Source organism: Struthio camelus, chromosome 17 (assembly GCF_040807025.1).
Source record: "Struthio camelus isolate bStrCam1 chromosome 17, bStrCam1.hap1, whole genome shotgun sequence".
In the NCBI taxonomy this organism is placed as follows: domain Eukaryota; kingdom Metazoa; phylum Chordata; class Aves; order Struthioniformes; family Struthionidae; genus Struthio; species Struthio camelus.
In genome coordinates this window covers 8,962,504-8,988,362 of record NC_090958.1, presented here as the reverse complement: position 1 = coordinate 8,988,362, position 25,859 = coordinate 8,962,504, and the positions used below count along the sequence as shown (strand labels likewise).

Sequence of the window (25,859 nt, the reverse complement as noted above, 5' to 3'; positions counted from 1 at the left end):
GTCAATAAATACATGCAAATGCAAATCATGAGGTCCTGGCCTAGGAAGCTGCCACTGCCTCTTGGATAAACTCTGATGGGCTGCAACTTGGCTGGGAACAAATTGTCACTGCGCACCGGGCTGTTCCCTGCAGGCTCCTGATCTCACTGACAAGCGGAGGAAGCTGCAGGAGCGCAGCCTCTTCCCCCGGGGTGCAGGGGACGGGGCACATCCAGCCCAGGAGCTGGGAAATACCCCACGGCCCCACACAGACACATATGCAGGGAGCAGACCTGGCAGCCCCAAATGGGGATGAAGTTGTCTCCATAAAAGCCAAGCGGATGACACAGCCCAAGCGAGCATTTCCTTGCACAGAAAGAGAAAGCTCAGGGCAGAGCTGCCTGCCTGCTCCCAGGCCACCTGCAGCAGCTCAACTGAAGATGCTGGCAAGCACTGTCTGCCGGGGCTCCGTGCAGAGCCAGGCGGGCAGCAGCGAGCTCCAGCAGAGCCAGCCGCAAAGCCCAGCCGCGGAGGTGCACAAACCTGGGGGTGCTGAGCGGTGTCCTTTTCCATTACTCAAACAGAAACCCACTTGCTCCCTCCCTACCCAACTGGACAACCCCTTGCTCACTCCTCCGTCCATTATTTTGCCCTGGGCTCTGACCACAAAGCATGGGGCAATGATCTTAGCATGCTCCAGGCAGCAAGGTCCTTAGCAGAGGCCACCATGAGCATCCTGCATTCCTATGGCTCTGGTTAAATACCTGGTAATTGTTTTGCTGAAGTAAGGATGTGAAAAGCAGTGGGAAGCACATGGTTCCCTGATGGATTTTTACTTCATGCACTGCAGAACCTGTCAAGGCCCTTTCACTCCCTCCCTGCCAACCCTCTTCATTCAACTTATCCCTCATTGTGAGCACTTGGGAGATAACGGCGTTTGCCCTGTTTTGGGCAGGCTGGCAGGCTCTTCAGTGGACAGACGAAGAAGACGAAATTGCTTCCACTTATGAAAGCAAAGAGAGGCTTAGATATTTGCCTTTAGAGATCACTCTGTCCCCCAGAAGATCACGTGTTTCACAGCCTGGAAGAGGAAATGGGGTCACTCAGTACAACCCTGTATCACCAGTGCAGCAGGTGTAACAGCCTTCACGAGCGGCTGGCAGAAAGCCCAGCCACCCAAACTTGGAGCATTTGGGGTCAGATATCAATGAACAAGTGGCATTTGCTTAGCAGTTTGCTGACATCTAACAAGTGCTCCTGAAATAGATGCAACAGCCAGTTTAAGGCTGCCAAGAGGTAGCTCACAATGCAAAATACACCACAACTCTCTCTGCTGAGGCCAGCGCTCCACAAAGACATGAACACGTCTTGGTCTACTCATGAGACACTACGAGCTCAATTAAAAATCTCTTCTGTTCCCCTCAAACTTGATAATATTCCAGTTCAGTGATGCTGATTCAAAACCAGAATAACCACAAAACACAGTAACCACAGAGAAACTCTTCCCAGTGAGAGCAGTGAGGAGAAAAGTTGGCGTTTCTTCCACATGCATTTACTCCTTTCTCCAAAACCCAGCACTCCCCCTGCTGCATCCAAACTGGCCTCAAAAGCCAGTAAGCCACAAAACCACTGACATTTCTTCCTACAGCACCAGGCTCATTCCGCCTGCATGCAGGCATGTCACCGGGGTGGGGAATAGATACTTTGCAGCTTACTGATCAGCCAGTTCCTCCACTTCTTAGAGAAGATTATTCCTCCCAGTCAATTTTTGAGGCAATCTCCCCCAGGTTTAGCGACCAGCTGTGATTCAAGAGTTGGATATGATGATGGAAAATATTTAGAAAGCCAGCTAACATCTGCATGGGCCTTATTCAACCTGCCTGTGTAGCTCCCTGAAGCACATGGACTCTCATCAAGAACAAACAAGGTCACAGAGAATTGGAAAAAGCCACTTCCCCAGACAAGCAGCTGCCCATGGGTCTCAGACCTTTGAGCAGAACTCTGTTCTTGCTCCCCTGAAGTTTTTTGGTTTGTGAAGCCAAGAGTTTGATTTGTGCACCTTTATCTGAATTAAGTTGCAAGAGAACAACCTATTCCTTTAGTCTGGAGATCTCTACAAGTGACCAGAGAGCTTCTCTCCACGCAGATAACCCCAGGATCTGCAGGGAGGTGCTCAGCCCAGGAACACCTGCTGAAACTGTGCTAGAAGACACCGCTAGACTGGACAGCAGGTCAGTCAGAAACCCCTCCTTGGGAATTTCAAGCTTAGGTACACATTATGCTTCAGGTAGCACATTTGCCTCTGGAGAGGTAAAACAACACTCTGCTTGGTTCCAGCAACCCCTGCAAGCAAGCGAGGCATGGACTGCTCAGGGCTCTACCGCAGACATCAAAGCCTTCACAGTCTGAGGAAATGCTCCCTCTACATCCCAACGTGATCAAGCAGGTCCTGCCTGCAGCTGAAGGAGAGTGAGACAGAGGACACTAAAGGAACAACTTTGACATGCGACCAGACAGTCAGAGGCAACAGCTCAAACAAAGTCCCCAGCTGTAAGCCCCCCTGCCCAGGTCTCAACCCTGGACTGGACCATTGCTCAGATCCTACATACTGGAGTCTTTTGCTGTGTGCCTGCGCAGACGGATGCTTTCACCAGAAGCCCCCCGAGTGCTTTGTCACTTTTTGCGTTGCTAATGCCTGTGTGTGCTCTCTCTGCCCCTTAGCGATATTATTAGGTCACTGAGTTATCTCTAAATCTGCAGCTCTCACTGACTTTCCAAATTTGGCTTTCTTCAGAAGACCATAATAGAGATTCCCTTGGGGTAACATGCAGAGGACTCTCTTTACAGCAGCGGGAAGGAAAGTAATAAACAGCTCTCATCTGCTGTCCCTCACTAAGCAGAAATTAAGCCAAGCCAGACAAACACAATCCCTAACCACAAACCCCAGCTGTCTCAAAGGAGAGCAAACAGGCAAGACATTTTGCTGTAGCAGGACAGGTGCTCTGGTGTGGGGCAATTGCAAGCAGGGTCAGTTCCTCCATTGGGGACAGCAGGACACATCCGTCATCAGAGCTTTTCCAAGGGTCACCTCCATAAAGTCCTTCTCACCTATTTTCTTCTTGCACTAAGGACAGGCAGCTGCAACACCCACCCACGGCAGCACCAAGCCTGGCATCCAGCGCGCAGAAGAGGCAGCACACTGCAGACAGCGCCACTAGGTAAAAGCATCGGAGCCATTGCTGGGGTTGGGGTTCAGAGAGAGAGAGACAGCCAGGACTGTAAAGTAAGGCTGAGGCACAGAGTGCCAGCGCTGCTACTAGGATTATCTCCAGTGCAGTGCTTGGCCTGGGGGAGCAGGGTGCCCCTGGCATTCGTTTCAGCCTAAGGGCAGGGTCAGGACCATGTTAAGGAAGAGGCAGCTGAAGCACGTGAAGAGCAGGGCTCAGACGGGGCTGCACAAGCAAAGTGGGGGCTGCTTACCAGAAGCCTCCGGCACGCACTTTAGCCAGAGGCTCAGCAGGTCCCATGGCGCAAGCCTCAGCCTAGAGTTAGGGTTAGACTTCATGTATTTGGAGTCAAATTCAGACATGAAAAACCTCTAATGAGTTCCCTAGAGCTTCATCTACTTACTCCATGTCGTATTTGGCTCATTAACTAGCAAAAAGTTTGTAGTGAAAATACAGAACAAAGACTTCACATCCTAACAAATACCCATGGAGGAGGTGGAAGCAGCATTTCCTCTACATGTATTTACTCCTCCTTTCCCCAAACCACAGCGCTCCAAACTGCTGTATCCAAACCATCCTCAAAAGCAAGAGGTGAGCGAGACTGCAGCCCGAATGACGCACGCCTGTCTGGCTCTGAAGATGTCCCTGATGTGCAGTTTCATATAGTGTTCTTCAAAGAGGAACAATACTGGCTGATGGCTGAGCTTTGCAAAAAAGTGCCTGCTGTGGAGCTGCTCTAGAGACATGGGAGACCCATGCAGAAAGGAGCTCACTCAATTGTGAAGCAGCCAAAAGCAACACCTTTTCTGCTAGAGAGGAGAAAAAACGTCTACGTTCCAGTCCTGTTTCTCAGCTGGATAACATACAGAGAGAAAAAAAACCACACTCACCCTGCCACTTACTTCAGATTTTAAAAGGCTGTAAAGGTAACAATAAGCAGCCTAAAATGCCCCCATATGGCTCTACGGATTATCACATTCTCAGCTTCACAGCACGTCTGCTGAGGGCCGCTGAAGCTGGGATCCCGAGAAAGCTGCCTCAGATCCGTGTTAAGGCTGCTCTGCCACTTCCTAAACCTCCTGGAGGCTGTGCGCCCTTGACAGGCGGGTGGCCTGACTTGTGCCTCCGATGGGGGCTAAAAACTGCCATCCCTCCCAAAAGCTCATGCCCTCTCCACCAAAAGCCCCCGATGCAAGAACCGTGCCAGCCCCTACCACCAGACAACAATCTCCTCCTTGTTAGTTATAGGGGTGAATTGCACTCAACACATTTTAAACGGGAAACCAGTGCCCGTGCGCACTGGTGTGCCAGGGGGCTGCTGCCTTTTTAGTGGGGTGGAGAGACTTCTACCCTGAAAGCAGAACAAAGTCTCTTGAAAGGAGGATTATAAACAAGCCTAATTTTCTAATCACCATGCTCCGTGAGTTGCAAAGTGCTCTCTACCACAGTATCCAAAAATATTTGATTAGTGATTTATTTATCCTCCCCATATCCTTGCCAAGGAAAGAAGTGCTACTATCTTGTCACGCAACTTATCTAAAAGCCTCCAGAAGAGAGGCAGGGACTGTAACCTGTTCCCGAGATTCCCAGGCTCGCAGCTTTCCCTGAAAGCCCTTCGCCACACAGACAGTTTTCACTTTTACCCACGGTGAGAAAGAGAAGTTTGCCAGAAGCTCAGGAAGCCCCAGCCAGATGGCAGCTGCAGTTACTATGAACTGACAGGTAACATATTCTCTTATTCTTCAAGAAGGAACCATTAGTCCTTGTCCTTTAAGGATTAAATTAAGGGAGGAATTAAGGGAGGAAGATGAAACTAAATCAACATAATACAGATTTAGTAGCCATTACTAGAAATGCCCAGCAAGGAGGAGTGATGCTTGTTGCAGGAGAGCAGAGAAACCAGAATAAGGGGCACAAGCAGCTATAGCAGCAACAACAGCCAGTTCTTGGCAGTTCCACTTTGCTGCTGAGGGACTTCCAGCAAAGCCGCCTGCGACGTGTCTACTCCAATAAGCCACCACCAAGCGGTTTACTGTCCAACAGGAGACTGACGCAGGAATTAGCGTTCAGAGACCATCACTTCTGTATCTGGGTTCATATGCTGCTAAGGGGATAACCCAGCAGCCAGAGCCCTCCCGGGGCCTCCAGAGACTCTGTCCCTGAGCTCCGGGGACACTGGTAGACCAGTCACTTAAGGACAGGTTTTCCAAAGTACTTAGGTGCCTAGCTCATTGGTTTCAGCAGGAATTATGGGCCTAAATCTGTCTTCAAATCCTGGTCCAAACCTCCCTGTGGCTTGGCTCCTATCTCCCCTGGTGAAATGCAAGGTGATAATCTCTTTATATCCTGCAACAGTTTTGCAAAGAGAAACCCAGGAAAGCCTGTGCTCAGTCAGGCAGTTTATGGCATGGAGCCCTGAACGAGCTAAAGGGGCAGCTCTATGTAACACACCATCTCCCTGCAGATCCCGACATCCCCATTACCTCCCCTTTGCTTCACCAGCCTGTTGCTATTCCCTCTCGTGGGTCTGTAACTGGAATCAAAAAGCAGTGGCTTGCTCAGGAGTGGCTGCACTAGCATCTGTCCGCTGACCTGGAAATAGGGCAACCCCCCAACCAGACGACAGATTTTAAGTGCCCAGGCGAGGGAAAACGAAGAACTAATTAAATGCTTGGTGCAAACAGTCCACTCAACAGAAGAACAATAAGTGTTTTTCTGCCCTTCTTTTCCTTTCTGCCAGCATAACTACGCGTATCTTCTGGATAAAATCTGTTTCTTAGCCAGGGCTTCAGCATTCTCCCCTGAATTAATGATGCTGGAAAACCTCCACTTTTCATGGACTCCTATTCGATAGTCTCTGCGGAGCAGCAGAGAGCTGCACAATGCTGGCTTATGCAATGACTGGCCCCAAGCCAGGACTAATAGCTTGTCTACTAGGAATGACCAATTCACACACAGAAACTAGATACTTTTCTCATTAAACATCTGAGTCAGGTAGAGTAAAAAAAAAAAACAAGCCTACTGGTCATGCTGTACCTCAGCCTCCACACTTAACTTGGGTTAAATTATCCCACCTCTCATCTTTGAGGATCAGCTAGAACGAGCAGAAGGGGGTAGCATTTCCCCATTCATTACCTCCAAGGTACCCGTGAGACTACCAAGAAGTATTGTTACAGGATCAGGTAACAACAGGACACCTGAAGAAGTTAAAATGCAGCTTGACCTGGCCACATACTTGCGGACGAGCAGCGCATTGGCTACCCCAGGCACCGGCACGTTGGAATTGCATGGCTCCTCTTCTGTCCGCAGCTGTGATCTGTTCCCAGAGAGGATGGGAATTTGGGGAACATCATCACCTCGCTTGCAAAGCACTCTCCAACACAGCGCCCACACTAGCATTTGTTGCAAGACTATTCTAGGCCATGTTTTAAAGCTGGTGTATCTGTATTTCTTCCCCAAAAACAGTGAAAGCAGGAGGGCCCCAAGAAGTTAGTATTATCTAATCTCAGAGGAGGAGTACCAGGCCTTATTGTCAGAAATTAGCTTAGCTGCAAGACTGGGCAAGTCCAGACCTTAATTTTTGCGTTTGTGAGCATGGAAACGCTGAGGAACGCTGGGAGAACCCTTCCTCTGTTTTAACCCCTGGCTGAGTAGCGAACAACCAAATCATTGGCATTTTCTTGCAGACCTCAGAACGCCACCCTTTGCTGTCTTACCGAGTCATTACTCTGTTGGGATGTCAGCCTCCCATCCCTGCTCATGCTATACTGGCAAGAGAAAACAGGCCATTACTCTGCATGAAAGCTCAGTGTGGAGCTTTAAGTAGCAGTGAGATGTAGCCTAGACAGTTACCCTGACCACCGGCTCCAGAAATTCATGTCCTTCACTCCATTCTGCCCTCCTGGAAGAGGTTTTCTGGAGGGCACTGGAGCTCTAGGCGCCACTTCCCTTACTTCCTGGCTTTTGCTGTTCGAGTGAAGACATTAAGAGGCTGCTGCCTCTCTCACCTGTAATTTTGAGAGTTGATATAAACCAACCTCTGTTACCCTGGAGAGCAGGGCTTTTACAATGGGGCATGTAATTACTCTCTGAGAAGAGAGACCACAGCTTGTCACTTATCTCATCCGCACAGCATCCCTTCCCAGCCTCCCTCAGTCATAACACAATACCTCTCAGGCTGGTGTTTTACAGAGTACCCTTGGAAAATGAACTAAAGAAAAGAACTCAGCTTTAGGATCAAATGTAAGCTAGACGCACCTGGAGAGCAGAACTGCTCACGCATGGGATGAAAGCACCTGGTCGGTGAAGAAAAGTCCCACAGTTCTGTGCAAAGCAGTTTTTTCAAGTGATACCTTCCCCGACCATTTCTTTCCTCTCTGCTGTTGTCTCCTCCCTACTTTCTGCTCCTCACTTTGTATGGCTGCACTGTAGCCTCTCTGCCTCCTACACAAGTACTTCAAAGGCATCTACGCAGGTTATACCAAAGGCATAAGTTCATGTCAAAGCTTCAGGCCAGTAAGAGTCTCTCCCGTGAGCAGCAGGAAGCCACAGCGAGCTCTGAACCCATTGCACAGGAAGAGATTCCCAACCCCACGCACAAAGAGCAAGCAACGAAGAATGAAAAGAAGTGCTGCAATCTGTGACAAAAAGGCAGCAAATAAGGGTAGATGCTACCTTATCTATCCAGAGAACCCTGCAACCCAGAGAAACAGATCACTTCAAGTAACTGAACTAGAAGAATCGGCACTACCTACCTAAGTGCCCGTGCTCAGCTAGCCCAGCGCTGGGGAGCCGTGCACAGCGTCTGGGGGTCAAGCAGCACTTGGAATAACCTGGCTGCAAATGAAGCCAGCACGCTGGGAAAGTAAAGAGGAAAGAAAAGAAGCTGAGAGCTTGCGTGCTAGAGTTTGTAATGGCAGTGTGTTTGTGGATTTTATACCAGAAGACACATTTCTTCCATTTTTTCCTTGCAGAGGGTTCTGTTTTTATGTATTTTATTCTCTTTAGCGGCAGAGCCATCTAGTGGATGACATACCGTTTGTTAGAATGGAGGTTTGATTCATAGCACTGTTAAGTCAGGATAATACGTAAATCACATATTGGTTCTTCAAAGCAGCCTGTAACAAACTAGTGCATCAGCTACAGGCTAGTCAGACTGTAGTTAACTAATAAAACGTTGCTAAGTGATATGGTTGTCTTGGCTGGGGCCTAAATTCCTACTGGTGTAGGAAATTCCTACTGGTGAAACTTACAACTTCTCAACACTTAATTCCTAATACCTTTTCTTTCTGCAGAAGGTAAACAGGCTTAGTCTGAACTCATGGTGCAAAGGTTTTTGCTAATGCAAAATCCAGTATCTTCTTCAAAGCTGACCCGGATTAGAGCTGTTATTTGTTTTAAGTAAAACTTAAAAGCTAAGGCAATGCTATTTAGAAAAAAAAAGTTTTTAAAAGCAGTTTTATTGCCCTGTATGCATGCTCAGTGGACAGTCATAAACAAAGAGGGTGAGAAACAGCTGCAGGGCTAGAAACTTCTTAAAGCAGATCCACTGGAGAGTTTGTTCCAACACTCGGATCTAGGCGGGAAAGCTCCTGTTCCTCTCCGAAATTCCTTGTTGTTTCTCTGCCCTCAGCTCTGCTGAACGAATGATATATACCTCAAGCGTTTTGGGGCAGAGAGGGGATCTCAAAGGAGAGAGCAGAAGCTTGGTATTGCACAGGAAGGAGGAACAGGAACTTTTAAAAATATTTAAAAAGGTTAGCCAATCATCATTTGCAAAAGCAATCCTCAACGAGCCTGTTACTGCACAGCAGCTCTAGCTTGGCTAAACAGCGTTTAATTTTCATGCTGTCTTTTAGGGATCCCCTGCGTGTTTCAAAACCTTTGCCGTTCCAATAGCTGTCTTGTCTGCAGTCAAAATGGGTGCCATTTTCCCCCTGCCCTCTGCAAAAGAAGCTAGCAGGTAACTTTGGGGAAAGGCCACAGGTTTATTAACCGTCAAAAGGAAGCAGCGAGAAACAAAGCTGATGGACCACATCTGCAGCCTTGCCAAAATATTGCATCTCTTCGGGGGGGCGGGGAGGGGAGAGAAGGAAAAAAAAAAAAAAAAGTTAGTCAAGTCCCGATCTGTGACTTACTTCCTTTTCCATATATTAATAATTCTTTCCGGAGACTTTAAAGAGAAAGGAAGCAAAGCTCTGAAGTCTGGGAAGTACCAGATAGTCCCTGCAAAAAAAGATGTAGCAAGCTTCAGTGCTTTCCCTGGAGATTACAGGGAGGTCAGACCCCAAATGGTTTTGGCAAAGTGATTTCTCTTTGCTTAAACTACAGCTGCACCTCTTGTCTCTCCTTCTACTAAACAAGGTAATAGTAACATCCTTTGCCACTCACTGTACATTAAGAACCACCGGGTTGACACTTTTTTTGTAAATGGAAAAAAAAGTTACTATCCTTCAACACATGCACTCCATCCTATGCTAAGTTATCTTCATAGAAACTAATCAATGGAACTAACCAATTTCAGGTTTTTATTAGGTATTTGTCTTAGAAAGAGAAGTAATCTGACCTGTTGGAGCAGCATCCTCTAAGACCTGGCAGCAGATACTTGCCTCAAGTTATACAGAAAATACAAATGCATTGTGCCAGCCTTGTTCTGCTGTTGAGAGCAGTAAACTCCATTATGCAAACTTCAGACTAGATTAGCATCACAAATACAAGCCTGATGTATTAAGAGCAATAAAATCAGTCAGACCGCAAATAAAGGACATTCCTATTTCAAGTGGATACAAGGGTATCTGCTAGTGATTGGGGACATCTCAGGTGTCACCATCTAGCAACAAGCAAAGCTGTCGGATGTCAACAGAACATACCTAATCTCACCTACCAACCCCTTGCCAGAGATCACAGGAATCAGCAAGTGACTACCACAAGCAGACACTCCAACTTTCACTATGAAGTTCATGGTAGAGCAATAAGACAGGACTCTCTTCTCCTTTATGTTAAAACCCAATGACAGTCTAAGCATACAGAACGGTTTCTTATTACAAAGATTCAAAAAGGACTTTATTTTAAGATGGTCTGCCTCAAAACAGTCTGTGAAATGCAGAAGCCTTTACTAAGGCAGGTGGAGGGAAGTTCTGTGAAGAGAACAGATGTCCTCTCCCCCACAGGAAGAGTTAGAGCTAAGCTGATTACTGAAGAGCTCCAAAAAGTACAAACAGCCATTTCTACTAACCATCAGAAAGGTCATACTCTGCATACAGATCAGTGCACTTTTACTTGCCAGTGCTTTATGTACAGGTACTGTCTGAGGGGAATGGTTGGATCAACTGCTATTAGTCAGGCTTCTCTTTTGCATGACTGGGAATTTGAGAAATACCAGCTTTCCACAAGAAGAGTTTAAATAGCATTACTAAATTCCTTTAAGTGTTCACTTTAAGATGGAAATACTGCCTTCAGGAAACCATGACTGCTATATGAATAAAGCATGGCTCCCAAGCCATGTTTTGGAACAGGATTTTGCAAAAACTGTCTCCATGAACCGATTTTGGACAAGCTCCTGTAGTTACAGCCAAGCCCTAAAGAAAAGCTTTACTGAAAATCTCAATTTAAGCATAAGAAAGCATTAAAATGTTTTTATAGTTATCCCAAGCACAACTTAAACACATTTTGATTTATGTTTCCAATGCAAATCTTTAGGATCATGACTACACAGCATAAGAAAATGTATCAGTTTTTTCTAAGAATCTGTGCTCAATGCTTTATTTACAGACAATGCAACAAGTTAATGCATTAAGTTGAACTTCCGTATCTGCACACAAGGGAAAGTCTCTACAGCATCAGAGCAGAAAGCAAGAAGAGCTATTTGATACAGGCACAGATTGACAATTCATCCCATGTACGCAAACGATTAGGTACAGAAGTGTTCAATTTAAACATTTCAACCATTTAAGTCAGCAATGAGAACAACTACACCATACTTTTAGCAAAACAAGCTAAAGCTTTAATGAAAATAGCTTCTTGCAGATCACCTGGTGATCTATATGATGGTGCACAGAAGTTAAGACTACAGCTAAAATTAGTCCCGGGTCTTGTTCAAAAGATTAGTCTTTGTATAGAGTCATATTTAATGGATAATCATTAATACAACCCTTTCACTATACACTCACAATAGCTTTTAGATTCACAAAGCATTTTGAAGTTATCCTCAAAAAAGTAAGTACTTTGTATTTTGTCAATGAACTTCTCTTGAGGCAGGGGGGGAATGACCTGAACTGTTAAAATGGTTAGAATTGAATCTTTGACCTCAGGCTAGAATAGCCTATCAAATATTAGTTATGCACATTCCTAATGAAAAATTTTCCCTGTATCCAAAGGTTAAGAACATGAAACACAACAATACAAGCTCAATATACAGCTCTTAACATGGACCTATACCTATTATAGGTTCATAAGAAACAAAAGTAGCGTTTTGCTTCTCAGGAAGTCACCTCTGTTTGGCTGCATGTTCCATTAATGCAGCAGCTAGTAAGACTCGCTTAAAACACTCGATTTGGAAATTCTTCATCAAGAATGCCTTCTAATTCCTCTTTAGAGAGTCAATGACAATAGGATTGAGCAGGAGAAGGGAAATAAGATAACCTTCTAAAACTCAATGCATCATATAAAAAGATGCAGTGAGGTGAAATCTGGGTACCAAGGCCTCTTGTCCAAAGCAGTTCTAAGTTTAACATCAACCTACAATGCATTTCCCAGCTATAGAAAGAAGCCAGAACTTTGATGCGTCTAAGCAGTCCTGTCATACAACAGCAGACAACATTTTTGTCAGAAATATTTATTTAATTAAACAAAGTTTATACCAATGCACATGTAGACAAGTTAATACCCCCTAATAAGAAAAGCCTGTCGGTCAAGACCCAAATTATCTTCGCTTCTGGAAAATGTTGCCACGGCCCATACCACGGCCTCTTCCTCTCGCAGCCACTGAAGAAAGAAAACATTAGGGATGACATGAATCTTTATCTCAGCAAATGAGAAATCAAACATAAACGTCTCTCAAAGTCTCTTGCTTAGCAGCAACGAAACAAGGCTATCCTGCAAAGTTCAGAAGGTGATTTACCACAAAAAAAAAAAAAAAAGCGTTCTGTGAGAAGAACCAGGACGAATTGTTACACAGTCTTGCACTTGAAACACAGTATATACAGAGATGAGAATGAACTATTAATACATTCTGTGTTCATTCCAATCTGACGCACAAATCTCTACCACAGGAGATTTCTATCATGGTAGAGTTGCTGTGCCAGAGATTTCACTGATGTTTAAAACCTCACACTAAGATTTTGCAACAGAACTCAATATGTTCCAGCAGGTGTTACTCCCCCACGCACACTCACTACACTTGCTAAAGTTAACGAAGGACTTTGCAGCCCACGAGTATTACTCAAACTTGTTATAACTACACTGCTCACATAAGAGAAGTGCTAATGAGGGAGAACTGTAGAGTGGCTAGTAGTTACAACTTCCCAAGTATTATCTTAATATCTGAATCATTTTTTCCACAAAAGCTTAAGAAGAACACTTAGCTCCTTTTCCAAGTGGTCCAAACAGCCAGTGACCACATTCACTGAAAAACACCAAAATGAAGATGAATGTAAAGCCTCAGTATAACTCTACCAGGACTACTTGCTACGTGTAAATTATCTTCACATATCAGTATTGCTCATTTTGATAATTGGGAAATTTGAGTCTTGACACCCACTGAAGAAAAAATACATAGGAGGAAAAAAAACCCCAACAATATATGAACCACTAATCATTCTGCTTATGTTGTTTGTTTCCTCAATGATATAGGTGAACATTTTCCTGTTCCTCCATAGCAAAACGCTAAAGGCAAGGAAGGAGGGAGGTCCACAAACAAGGAGTACCCACCTTGAGCTTTGAGAATAGCTGCTTTTCCTCGCCCAGCACCAGAACCCTGGTTTTTATTCTTCATGCTCTTTAACATAGGAGCATTCTTCAACATATCTGGTAAAATGAGAAACCGTATCTTGCTACCTCTGATGTACACCTGTTCAAGCTGTGCCACTCGTCCATCTCTGTACGTCACTGTTATGTTGGACATCTGGAAGGTAAAAGATCAGTCAGTGCTTACAGAGGCCTCCAACACAATTCAGTATTCCCGTTTCTCTTGCTTTCACTATTCTGACTCAGACTCCTCCGAGTAAAAACTATCTGGGTCAAGTACTAGTCGTTTCAACAGAAAGCCTTTCTAGGTCCGTTTTGAGATTTTTAGAGCCAATGGAAGCTTTTCAGAAGTTGCAGCAAGTTGACAGGCTTGCATCAGCAGAATACCAACTACGCAGGCACAAAAAAAACCAAAAGCACATTAACCATGATTATTCTAATAAAAAAGACACTACTGTACATGCAATTTTTATCTCACTTGTGTTTGTATGCTTCTTTGTTACACAATCAGAGTAAGTTACATCTGATTTTCTTTGGCTAATCACAATATACAGTATGCAACTGATTTAGAGGAATACACATAAGCAAAATACAGCAACAGAGCAGAAAAATTGCATAGTTTACTTACAAAACAGTGCAAACAAACACAGAGCCAAGATTCAAGTACCAAAGCCAAGAACCTTCCAAGTACTGTCATCTTGACTGGCATTGTGACACAAGGTATCCAGGACCTTTCGCACATAATGCTAAGCCTATTAGTCAAGCAGGCCCAGCGTTTTTATCTTCACCCCAGTATGAGCCAGAACAAACTCTTAGAAAAACACAACTCAGTTCTGTTTTCTCACATTAAGTCACTTTTAAAAAAGCTTTACTTGTTCAAATAAAAATGCTTCCTTAATACTTAAGACAACATGATTTCTATCCAAAGTCAACCAAAATTAAGCCCGCTTGGGATGCCTGAAGTCATGTGCATTAAAAAAAACACAAAAAACCCCTTCAGTTTCCTCAAATAAGGGTTTGTTTAATCTTAAGCCCAGAGCAATAAAATGAAAGACTCCAGTAGAAACACTGTCCATAGAACAAAGTCTTAAAAAACCCTAATGCTATTGACAAGACTTCCCAGGCCTGCTTTAAACCCTAAAAGAACAAACTCTGCGCTCTTTAGAGCATTCAGCAATCCTGAGTCCACTTCACTACAACGTAGGCATGCAGCAGCAGGGTTTTTTTTTTTTTTAATCCTTAGACTAAAAATAATAGTCTTTAAATCAAAACACAAATAAGCTAGCTATCAACCTTTCCTGGCACAGACGAGACAGCCTCCCTTCCCTCCACCAGAGGCAGCTATACCTGACAGTTCATGTTGTCTTCAGCTTCGATAAGCTTGCCCCGATAGACTTCTCCTGTGTTGGTCTCACATGTGACGATGTGGCCTTCCGCCTCGTGCAGGACTTTGATGGGCACGCCGATCGACATGTCTGCAGAGCTGCGGCTCTACCCCTGGGACAAGGAAAAGCAAAGGAAACGGTCTTTGAAATTAGGTTCTCCCTACATTACCTATGATCTTTTCAAGCGTAAGAAACGGGGGGGGGGGGGGGGGAAGGGGGGTTCCCCCTTGCCCAGAAACACCACAAGTTTTGATGAAACGTTAACAAAGCTCCTCTAGAAAGAGGGCTATGGGAAAAAAAAAAATCACTTAAATATCAGTGGAAGTGGCTGCCTACGGGTTCCCTGCTAGGAAAGGGAAAGGAAACCCGCTCCCCAGCTGGAGGACACCGAACCGCCGGCGCAGGCAGGGGCGGCGGCGGCACCGGGGCCGCTCGCAAGCGCGGCCCGGCGGCAGCAGCGCGGCAGCCGGGCCGGGCCGGGCCCACGGGTCCCGCGCCAGGGCAGCGGGCACTACCACGAGGGGGGAAGGAGGCGGCCCGGGCCCGGACGGCGCCCCGGGCCCGCGGCCTCGTCGCCAGCCATAGCCAAGAGGCCCCGGGGCCGGCCCGGCGCCCACCACCACTCACCGCCCGCAACCGCCTCAAGCCGGGCCCGCGCGCAGCCCCTAATGGCCTCCTCCAGCTTCCCGCCGTGCCCCGCGCGCCGGAAGCGGAAAGCGGCGCTCGCCGGGAGGCTCCTCCCCGTCCCGTCCGGCCCGCCCCGCCCCGCCCCGCCCCGGCAGGGCAGGCGGCGCCTCCGGCGCGCGGGGCCGGCCGGGCCGCGGCGCCCCGGCACGACGGTTCCGCCGCCGCCCGCGCCCGCAGAGGGGCCGCCGCCGCCGCGGGCGCTGCCCGCCCGGCGAGCCGCGCCGAGCCGCGCCGCGCCATGCCCCCGCCGCCCGGCCGCAGCCGGCCCCGCCGCGGCGAGGGCGCGGCGCCCCGGGGCCCGGCCCCCCGCCCCCGCAGCCCCCGCCCCCGGCGCCGGGGCCGGGCGGAGCCAGCGCGGCGCCGAGGCACGGCGGGCCCCTGGGCCGGGCCGGCTCGGCGGGGCCGGCAGCGAGCGGGCGGGCGGCGGGTGCCGCCGCCGTCGCCGCCATGAAGAGCCCGCGGGAGGCCGGGGAGCCGCTGCCAGGTCAGTGCGCCCCTGCTGCCCCGAGGCCCGGCCGCCCCCCGCGCCCACCCCGGCCCCGGCGGGGCGCTGAGCGCGGGCGGCGGAGCGGGAGCGGGAGCGGGAGCCGGGGCCTCGCGCGCTGGCGGCGGCGCTGGCGGGGCGGCCGGAGGCGCGGAGCCGGCGGGGCGGCCGCGGGCGGGGGCGCGGGCGGCCGCCTCGGGGCAGCGGGGAGGCCCCGCCGGGAGAGGCCGCGGGGCCGGGAGCTGGACACCCGGGAGAACTGGAAAAGCACGAGCCGTTGTCGGTCTGTGAAGTCATCAGGCAGAAAACAGCGTTACTTCTTAAATTAACCTGGGGAGCTGGCAGAGGCCCTAGGTAGGAACGAAGAGGGAACTGACTCATGACACGCCGGGAAGAACCAACAATAAAGATTTAAAGAGGGTAGTCCGAGGAGGATCTGGGACTTTTTGTTTTCCCTTTAGGAGACTTACGTAAGAGCACCTTAATCTAGATTAACAAAGACAACTGAATATACCAGCAGGTATACCTGGTCTTCGAAGTCACGATTAAACACGGGCACAACTACGAAAAAATATTTTTGAAGAGTCCAAAATATCTATATTGGCTTGTGCCTACTGTAGGCTATAGCTTTGTTAGGAAATAATACAAAATTATTGTTACGAATGACATTACTTATAAAGTTTTACAAATAAAATTTTATCAAAACTAGACCAGTCCACATGATGTGGAATGCATTTTTATCTTCATGCCGAAGTGTAGTTGACCTTGTGTTAACAGCTTTCAAAGGTCTTTTCTAGTCAAAAGTGAAGGGATTGAGAAAAGCCCTTTAAGACTAGCTTACTCTGATTAAGGTTGAAATAACAGTAACACCTGCAAAAACACTAAGTCATTCAAATTCAAACGATAATGGGTCTTCTGAGACTGAAACCATCACACTTGCCCCAAGCCTATAAAAATGAAAAATGAGGAAGAAAGATGGAATTATGGACTTTCCAGTAGAGATTTTTCTTCTTTCTTTTTCTGAAACCTTGAGAGAATATAACACGAAAGGCCAACTAGTGTCATTTGTAAGGTTCGGTAACTTAAAATTACTCACATAAATTATAGTCCCTGAGGAAAAAAGACACATCTGTAGAAAAGGCTCAGCTCTGTGGGGCTTGTGAGAGAGAGGTGGCTGGAGGAGATCTTTGTTGTGTCTGTTTTATCACAGTCTGGCTGAACACCTTTTGTGGCACAGAAGTACATTCAGAGACTGTTTTGGACACATGACAAAGGATGAATAGCTGTGCCTTATCTACTGCTAGTTAGGAGGGGATACAGCTTTGTAACTAGGGGCTGGTGGATGTGTCACCACCACAAAAAAGAATAAAATACTGCACAGTGATCCAAATATGTAACAATAATATGACATTAAACCAGACACGTGAGGGTTAACTCTACAGAAATACCAAACAAACCTACATCCCCTTAGGAAAAAGGACCTGCCAATCAGGTAAAATAAAAAATGTTCCTAAGTTTCCCCCACTATAGTGCTGAGTGTACCTGCAAGACAGCAAATTGGCTTTGAATGCTGAGGTACGGAAAAACATGTATATGCGGGTTGACATCCTCCATGTTTTACTAAGTGTTGTTTTCACTGCAGTTGACTGCATCCAGTTGAAAGTGCCAGTCATCCAGCAGCTGTACCACTGGGACTGTGGGCTAGCCTGCTCCAGGATGGTACTACAGTAAGTAACTTTTTTGGCTTCAAGGGGTTGGAAATCCCATCCCATGGGAAGTCGGAAATCAATGTCCAGGGAGAAAGGATATGTGGAAGCAGCTGTGAATTTAACTTCAGTATCGTGAGAGCATATAGTCTCAAGTACCTTTGGAGGATTACTGCTGCCAGGGTCTAGCACAGCTCTCCAGCAAGAGCAAGGGAAAATACAAACTAGGACAAATTTTAAGACTTTTTAAATGATTAACTGCTTTGATTGATGCAAAATATCTGACTAGCACTAAGATCTTTGCAGGTTAGCATGCTTAAGCTAGTAAAAGTTATCCCTCTTTTCTGTTATAATTTGGAACTAGCTTTTACCACAGCAATTCTCTTACTTCCATTCTGCGTGTTTTCAAGTGGCTGGTAGGTTTATCCCGTATTTATGAATATATATTGCCCCTGTCCTGTTGAGCCCCCACTCTGTAGGGTGAAGGGTTTCTGTTCCAGGAGTAGTTTCAACTTCAAGGCTATGCACTGTATTGCCCTTTTTTTTTTTTTTTTCTTTAAACTAGTAGCTGTCCTGCTGAACTCCTCTTTCCTTCCACAGAGGAACATGAGCTTAGGTGCAGGAGAAATACCTATTTAGATGTCCACTTAGTAGATATGAAGCAGAAGATTTTCATTTCTCTCCATCCCTACTGCCAAGACGTTAGTCCGTGTGCTGGTAATTTCCCATCTTGACTACTGTAACCTCTGCCTCTTCATTCCCTTTACCCTCGTTGCCATTCCAGTCTGCCCAAAACTCAGCTTTCAAGATTAATCTTCTTACCCTGCTGATCTGACCTTGTTTGCCCTGCTTCCTCAGTTCCAGTCTTTTTCTTTTTTGCATTTATTTCCATCTGTTTTCTGACTTCCAGAATTCTCTGTAACTGCCTCTCCCTAGCCCTTTTGCAACCTGACCTAAGCTTCCTCCTAACCTTATCTGCCCTTTGCACCATCAGTGCCTAAGAAAATTCCTTTGACTATTTATCAACTGCCTTTACAGTTCCTACTTTTGAAATCCACCTGTTCTGTGAAGCAAGTTTTAGTCTTTAACGCTCCTGTGCTTGCTGTTATGTTGCTATGTATATTCAGACTGTAACCCCTTCAGAATAGAGTTCTGCCCTTGCTCACTATAGCTTACCTATTGTACAGCATCCTGTATACTTTTAGCACTATAAAACAATTGAGATACCTGTACATTTCCAATAAAAAAGTCAACAATAAAGCCAGTTAAATATTCCTTATTCCCTTCCCTTCCTTTAATTTTGGGCTCATTTGTGGGTTGCTTTTTGGTTATTTCTTAGCCAGTCCCGTTGTTTCAGTTCTTCCGTCCTGTGATGTGGAGTCTTGGGCTACTGCGCACACTTTGCTTCTCCTAAGATCTGTGTTTCCCTTCCCCTACCTTTTCTAATACCCTAGGTACCTGAATCATTTGGACAATGATGAATTTCAGAAAGCGATCCAGGAACTCCGGTTAACAAAGAGTATCTGGACCATTGACCTGGCTTACCTTATGCGACACTTTGGTGTTAAGCATAAATTTTGCACCCAGACACTTGGCGTGGACAAGGGCTACAAAAACCAGGTTAGCATTCCTATTCACTGGGAAACAGCACGCAGTGTTAAAAGTGAGCCCTGTGTATCATGCTATAAAAGCTTTGCTGTGTTACTGAGCATTAACCACAGTTGCTGTAAACCAGATTTGCCTATTGCCAAAACTGGCCATGAATCAGTTCTCAAGGCGAGGCTAGATATGATCCCAGATATTTTCCATCTTTGATTCCATAATATGAACTCTTAAAGAAGAGTTTTCATTTAGTGTTCAAGAAAGGTTCCAGCCTATTTGACAGCCTCGGAGACTGAAGCCCTCTATTTATCTACAGAACAGGTACAGACAGCCTGGGCAGCGGCAGTGCTAGCTTCCACACTTCCCCCACCACCGTGCCTCAACCTTGACCTGGAGGAACCACCTTTAGAGGTGAGAGGGGAACTCAGTCTCCATGTCCGTTCAGAGCTTGGCCTCTTCGAGATCGCTAACAAGGGGGCCCACGAGTGCCTATTCAGGCAATAGCTTTTCTGATGCAGGCTCCTGCCCACTACAAACCGGTCCGACTTCCTTCATGCAGGAAGCTGAATAGCCACTGGATGGAGACTATAAGAACTGACCAGGAGCGTATTTGAACTGATGATTTAGAGCAGGAAATCTTGTCCTATTACCAGTGAACTAAAGGAGAGACCTCTTAGCCCATAACTAGATCTCTTAACTCATGCAGGCCTTTGCTAGCAAGGATTAACTAGATTAACTCGGGTAAACTTCATCCTAGTTCATAGTTCTCTTCTCTCCACAGTCATTCTACAGGAAGCACTTTGACACAGAAGAGAATCGAGTGAATCAGCTCTTTGCACAAGCCAAAGCCTGCAAGGTGCTGGTGGAGAAGTGGTAAGCTTATTGTTTTCACTCCTTTCTCTTTGGAAATGGTGGGCCTGATGCTTTTCTTGGAATCATCAACTGGTGTAAGACAGACTGAAATCAGATCCTGAGCCTTTTTGTGAATCAGGGTCTTTTTACCATGTCTGTCTCAAAAGAGCGGACATCAAGATTAAATAATGTCTGAGGAAAAACAGAGTCATGAAACGGAATGGTAAGTGATTTCAAATCGCTGGACAAGAGTTGCTTATTTAAATTTTGGAATTGATTTTCCATTAAGGCAACCCAGTAGGGAGTGCCTACAGTGCTCTAGTGGGTCACTGATAAGTACTGCTGTCATTGGAATGAAGGAGAATGCTATGTGGTCGTACAACCCATTGTTCTCAGCTGCTGTGCCAACATTATAGATCTCTGTCCTGAGACAGAGAGGCAAAGGCAAAGCAGGCATGTGAGCTTTTGCCAAGGGAAGTGTGAAATGATAAGAGCTATCCCTACAGAAGAACTGCAAACCCAGGAGAAGGGGAAAAATTGCAGAATTGTTTCACAACCTGTAACTGATAGTGATGGGGAATAACTAAACATCCATGTCCAGCTCAATTTGCATCCCTTTTTTAGAGTGGATCTGGATTTGGCTTTCTGTTATCTAAGTGGGTGAATGATTAGGAGTAAGAAGAGAGGAGAAAGGCACAGGGCAGCCACAATACCTATTTGAATGCTGCGATGCACCTTGCGTTTAACAGAATCCTTAGTGTCCTTTTAACTTATATAGTCTGTACAGCACCATCTGTTTACCTAAAACTGACCAGAGAGACGGGACAGTCAGGCCCTCTTTCTTTAGAAATCTTAAGACAGAGTCCTTGATCTGGGCAGGGACAGAGCACATATCTCCTGCTCAGGCTGGGGCGCCAGAGAGGAGAAGCGACGCTGGAAAAGATTTAAAAGTACATCAATTCAGTCAGGCACACAGCCTCAACATCTGGAACCTATCCAGAGATGAGTTCCAATGCGTATGGACTATACCATCTGCCTCAATAAAGGACAGCTCTAATAGATGAGATTATAGATTATGTTTGGTTAATATTCATTCTCTGTAGGAAGCATTATAGAAAATATATCATTACAAGAATAGAGAACCAAGTAGCCCAAACTTACAACTGGGAGAGATGCGTAATCCTGTGTAACAGAAGCAAATTTGGGCACATATTAAGATGGTTCGTGACTATAAAACTTTAACTACTCAGTCAATACACATTTGGTGCTTCAGAGACGAGCTTTTTTTAAGAGCAGGAGGGAAGACTCACTTTTGATTTTCCCACAAGGGAATTCTCTCAGTTGTTGAATGAGTGGCCAGCTCCTTTAATATTCTTCTCCAGGGCATCTAATACATCCTGAGATTACATTTATTTTATTCAGAGTCCAGAGCTGATGCTCTGCACTTCAGTGGCAGCAATGGGATTAGAAGGCCTTAAATGACATAGGTTTTGTCTCCTGCGGTAGCAAAGCCTTCAGGATTTAACAGCGAAGAGCTGTACCTGTGATATGTAAAAATAATCACGCCAGCTGCATGTCATAAATACTGTCCATCATCACACACTTTACCGAATATTGGCATCTTTCCTAAACCGCTAATAAACATGTGTCTGATTTCTTTCTGCAGCACAGTAACTGTTCAAGACATCCAAAAACATCTGTCCCAAGGTCACATAGCCATCGTCCTAGTGAACGCAGTTCTGTTACTGTGTGATCTTTGCTCAAGTCCTGTCAAATACTGCTGCTTCCTCCCCATCGGGCAGAAGTGCTTCTGCAGGAATCCTGACTACCAGGGTCATTTCATCGTGTTGTGTGGCTACAACAAAGCCTCAGGGAGCATTTACTACAACAACCCTGCCTATGCTGACCGTGAGTAGCTGAGTCCTGCTTCCTTCTGGTGGCTGCTTCCTTCTGGTGGGTTCTCACCCACCTCATTACTAACATGTCAGTAATACAGAGCCAGCTGGACTTCCTGTAATATAGTATGCATGTATTTCAGGTATCACTAACCAGTTGGTCAGAAGTTGTTTTGCCACATTCATTGATTTTGTGCTGAGCACTGCCTTTGAGGCTCATGAGAACAGCTACTCAAATGAGTAAAGCTGATAGCTCTAGTCTGCATGAGAATTGTTACTTTTCTTTGTAGAAACTGCTAGACAAGAGCCTTTCATAGGCAAATTCTGCAGACTGACTTTTTACTAATATTTTGTTCCTCCTTAACAGGAACATGCAGCACCAGCATCAGTAACTTTGAGGAAGCCAGGACAAGTTACGGCACAGATGAGGATATTCTCTTTATCTACACAGACAGCTGACGTCCACACCTGATACTTCCAGTCATTTCTGGTGCAGCCTGCATGGCAGCTGGCTGCTTGTCTCAGGACCCCCCCTCTGCAGAGACCTTGCTTCTGAATTGCAGTGGGATCTTCAACAAGGGAGGCTTTATAGACATTGATAGGACTATATTGCAATGCTGTCTTCATCTTTTTATTCCTGATGAATTATCTGATTTTGCAATGTATGTCAGACATTTTTTCCCCTTTTTAATACTGCACATTTGACAGCAGTTTTAAAATGCAGGCCCAGAGTCTATTGGCTTAAGATTATTTTCCAATTAAACACATGAGAAAAAAGCAACAGGTTTATGAACTTAAACACTTAGGAATACATGCACAGATTTAGGTAAACAAAACCAGGGAAAAATAGCAAATACCTGTTTCTCTCTTTCTTTCAAAGCCTCAGGGCTGATCTTCATTCTAAATCTAGAAATCGGAAGTTCAGCGGGATATTGTGGAAGGAAAAAACTTAAGCCAACAAAGTATTTTCACCATTTAAATGTGGTTTATCAACATTGTCTGCACTGTAGGACTGAAACACATTTACTCAAGGAAACCTCCCATTTCTGAAATTCACCTTAAACAGTTTTAGCGTTTATGTCACTGATTAAGTTCTGAAGTGTACCTATTGGTACTGTTCCCTTGCACTACATACTTAGTGTCTTTTTTGACTTAACTCCTCTAGGAATGACTGCCCAGAGCTCTATATTATCCCAAAAGATTAAGCGAGGACTTTTTATTTAGCCTTAAGAGTCTTTCTGGTTCTTTGCAAGAACTTCTGTATGTTATGCCACCTACATGTGCCAGTTTTTACAGTATCCAGTCTAAATACAAACTTTAAACTGATTAAACAAATACAGAAAATGATTGTCCGCAAACTAATGTTATACATTTTTTAATGAGTAATTTTTAAACACCTGACAGAAGAGACCAGACTTCAACTCAAAGCCTGAATTGTAATTTGAGACCACACTTTGCTGTTGATATTAATTTAGTGACCTAAGAAGAGCTGAAACTAATGAAAAATTGGGGAATACAGACTTTTCCTGGCTGAAGTAAAAAGGCAGGAACTCAGGTTTTCTAGCTCTTCTTACACTACCGCTGTTTGGCTTAAATTGCAACTGCCCTCTGTGTTAATACCTTTTTGAGTTAAATTATTAGATACCAGCCCATTCACAATCCTTTCACGTATTACCTTAGTTTACTTACTTTGAGGAGGAGCACTGTAAAGTGTAGGAAATATCCATTTAATTCAGACTTAGCCATCACAGTTTCCTACATGTCTTAAATCGCCAGTCCTGCCTATGTTAAAATTGGTAGAAAAAGAAATGTTAATACTAAATTAAAGCTAACAAAATTTTGTTTTGCACTTAAGGTGAAGATCCCACACCTTTGGCATGGTTTTAAGAATAGAACTGTGTAGAATAACAACAAAAAGACATTGCTACTTAGTGGTGTAAATAATAAATAGGAATCGCTACTTCCAGCATGATAAAAAGATAACATTTGTAAGAGAAAACATTTTCTTCCATCAGTTGCTGACTTACTGAAAAGTACCTGGGAAGGAGCCAAAAAGGCTAAAAAACAACAACAACAACAACAGATGTTAAAAATGCAGCAGCCTTTAAAAAGTTTTGTCAAAAGCACATGACAAGAAACTTATTGTATATCTGATTTTGCTTATTGTTGTCCAAGTTGGAACACATTCTGGACCTTGTACATGCCAAGATAACTAAAAATTAGGGTGCGAGTTGTGAGCAGTAGAACCAGTACACTAGTGCCATCAGTAGAATCCCAGAAAAAGACCAGAGTCCAAAACCTGTCATCGATAATGCCTTCTGACTCCAAAATAAGCCACCAGCATGCTACTGATTTGGGAAACTCTATGTCCAAGTCCAACTTCACGGTGTTTGATTTAGAGAGATTGTATTAGCTTTGTTACTTATTAACAGGTGTGTAAACTACAGGTTGATAAGCTACTCCCTTAACCCAATTCAATACCATTAAACTGCCACAAAGTTTATTTTTAGAATGAGCTTGGTTTAGCTAAATAAAACAATTCTTACAAAAGGCTTATAACTGATGTTTAGCCTCTTACTGGATTCAGTTATTCAAATGTAAATCTTGAACTGTACATAAAACATGAACTGGAGGATATGCTAAATAGTCTAAAATGCACGGATGGGTGTAACATTATTGACTGTTAAGTGTTTGGTACGCAGGGCAGGGTTCAAATAGTTGACAGAAGTGAAAGATAAAAAGCCATTTAAGCTAATAAAGACAAAATTAGAGCTCTACCCATTGCAATAGGATTTCTTATGGCCAGATGGAAAATAGTTATGGAAGACGGAAATAGAAGGAAGAGGAGGAAGCCAACCAAAAAGAACACTGAGTTTTTACATGATTCAAATTCAGATTAAAATGAAGCTCACTGGGCAAATATTCAGAACGCTGACATTTTCTGAAACTTTGTTTTCCATGACAAGATTGCTTATGAAAATACTCATTCTGAGAATGTTTTGTCTGTCACTTCATTTCCTCATTATGCCCATAGCAAAGAAAGGGATATTTCACATGCAGGGATTTTATACATAAATATATTTTTATTTGTAAGTAAGCCATTCTCAATAAAGGTTTAAAAGAGCAGATAACCCTGTAGCATAATGTAGCAGCTGTATTTATTAACTGGTTTACTATGCAAAAATGCTGAAAAATCTTTAGAGGAAGTGTTACACACTAAGCTAGATGTAACACAGCTGAAATTGTAATCTGGAATTCTTTAAAGAGTTTAAATATTTATTTCAGCTATAAATTAATAGTTGTTAGGCTGTAAATTGTATTCCTTATGCGCTTCCTAAATACCTACTACATCACTTGAACTGAACAAAACAAAATTTCAACACGTGCTATAAACTCAAAGCAGCCCGTATATTGTTGTTAGATATCTAGGTATGACAGCTGTTCTGTGTATTCCACAGCCAATGAGTATCACAGCAGAGTGCAGCTCCTGGAAAGTAGTTTTCAGAACCCATTCTGAGCTGATCCCTAATAGTATCTCTCTGGCTTTCTGTTTGTAATGACAGGCATGCAACTGCACCAGCCTAGTCTGTGCTGTTTAACCAGTGTTTGTATTTTTGTCTTGCAACATAGCACTGAGCTGCTGGAGGTGTTAAAAGCATCTGTCTCCAGCACTACTTCTGGACCCTGAAAGGGCCCTTCAAAGGCACTGTTTGCAACTGGGATTGTAATATGTAGGGTAAAAGGAAATAAAAAGACCAAAGTGGTCTTGCTTGATACATGGAAGCCTTTAGTGGGTGCAGTACACAAAGACCTTCAAACAACCAGGACACATCAAATGGTTGGTAATTGAGAAGAAAAAAAAAAGAAAAGATAAAAACAATTATGTCTCCTCCATTCTCCCTAAATTAAGCATCTGGGTGGAGAGTAAAAACTGGGAAGCAGAAGTAAATAGACATACACTATGCAATACCTTAAAAAGCTTAGTTAAACATTTTAATCTCCTCTGAAGTCATCCTTTACATCAAACTACATAGCCTGTACACAGTACTGGAAAAAATTCACCATCATTTTATATCAGC

The 25,859-nt window shown here is 44.9% G+C and overlaps 2 protein-coding genes across 3 annotated transcripts; one reads left to right on the top strand and one right to left on the bottom strand.

Moving 5' to 3' along the window:
* Window positions 1-11,185: 11,185 nt before the first annotated feature.
* Window positions 11,186-15,321, bottom strand: SNRPD3 (small nuclear ribonucleoprotein D3 polypeptide). Its single transcript, XM_068910665.1, has 4 exons — window positions 15,182-15,321; window positions 14,517-14,666; window positions 13,134-13,326; window positions 11,186-12,188 (listed from the first exon to the last, which is right to left on the bottom strand). Exons 2-4 carry the CDS (start codon window positions 14,640-14,642, stop codon window positions 12,127-12,129), a joined length of 381 nt encoding a protein of 126 aa, XP_068766766.1. The 5' UTR covers window positions 14,643-14,666; window positions 15,182-15,321; the 3' UTR covers window positions 11,186-12,126.
* Window positions 15,322-15,601: 280 nt separating this feature from the next.
* On the top strand, window positions 15,602-24,341 carry GUCD1 (guanylyl cyclase domain containing 1). Of its 2 annotated transcripts, none has more exons than XM_068910664.1 (6): window positions 15,602-15,725; window positions 17,368-17,452; window positions 18,886-19,051; window positions 19,815-19,906; window positions 21,552-21,793; window positions 22,148-24,341. In XM_068910664.1, exons 1-6 carry the CDS (start codon window positions 15,689-15,691, stop codon window positions 22,237-22,239), a joined length of 714 nt encoding a protein of 237 aa, XP_068766765.1. In that variant the 5' UTR covers window positions 15,602-15,688; the 3' UTR covers window positions 22,240-24,341. The 2 variants fall into 2 exon arrangements, with proteins under 2 accessions (XP_068766765.1, XP_009685700.1); XM_009687405.2 differs by lacking the exon at window positions 15,602-15,725 and adding an exon at window positions 16,048-16,079.
* Window positions 24,342-25,859: the final 1,518 nt, after the last annotated feature.

Coding starts and splice junctions, on each gene's coding strand:
- SNRPD3 (XM_068910665.1), bottom strand. CDS start 14,642: ATGTCGATCGGCGTGCCCATCAAAGTCCTGCACGAGGCGGAAGGCCAC. Junction 13,327..14,516: donor AAGACAACATGAACTGTCAG/GTATAGCTGCCT, acceptor TTTACCTTCCAG/ATGTCCAACATAACAGTGAC. Junction 12,189..13,133: donor AGCTATTCTCAAAGCTCAAG/GTGGGTACTCCT, acceptor TTCTTTCTTCAG/TGGCTGCGAGAGGAAGAGGC.
- GUCD1 (XM_068910664.1), top strand. CDS start 15,689: ATGAAGAGCCCGCGGGAGGCCGGGGAGCCGCTGCCAG. Junction 17,453..18,885: donor TGCTCCAGGATGGTACTACA/GTAAGTAACTTT, acceptor CTAATACCCTAG/GTACCTGAATCATTTGGACA. Junction 21,794..22,147: donor CAACCCTGCCTATGCTGACC/GTGAGTAGCTGA, acceptor CCTCCTTAACAG/GAACATGCAGCACCAGCATC.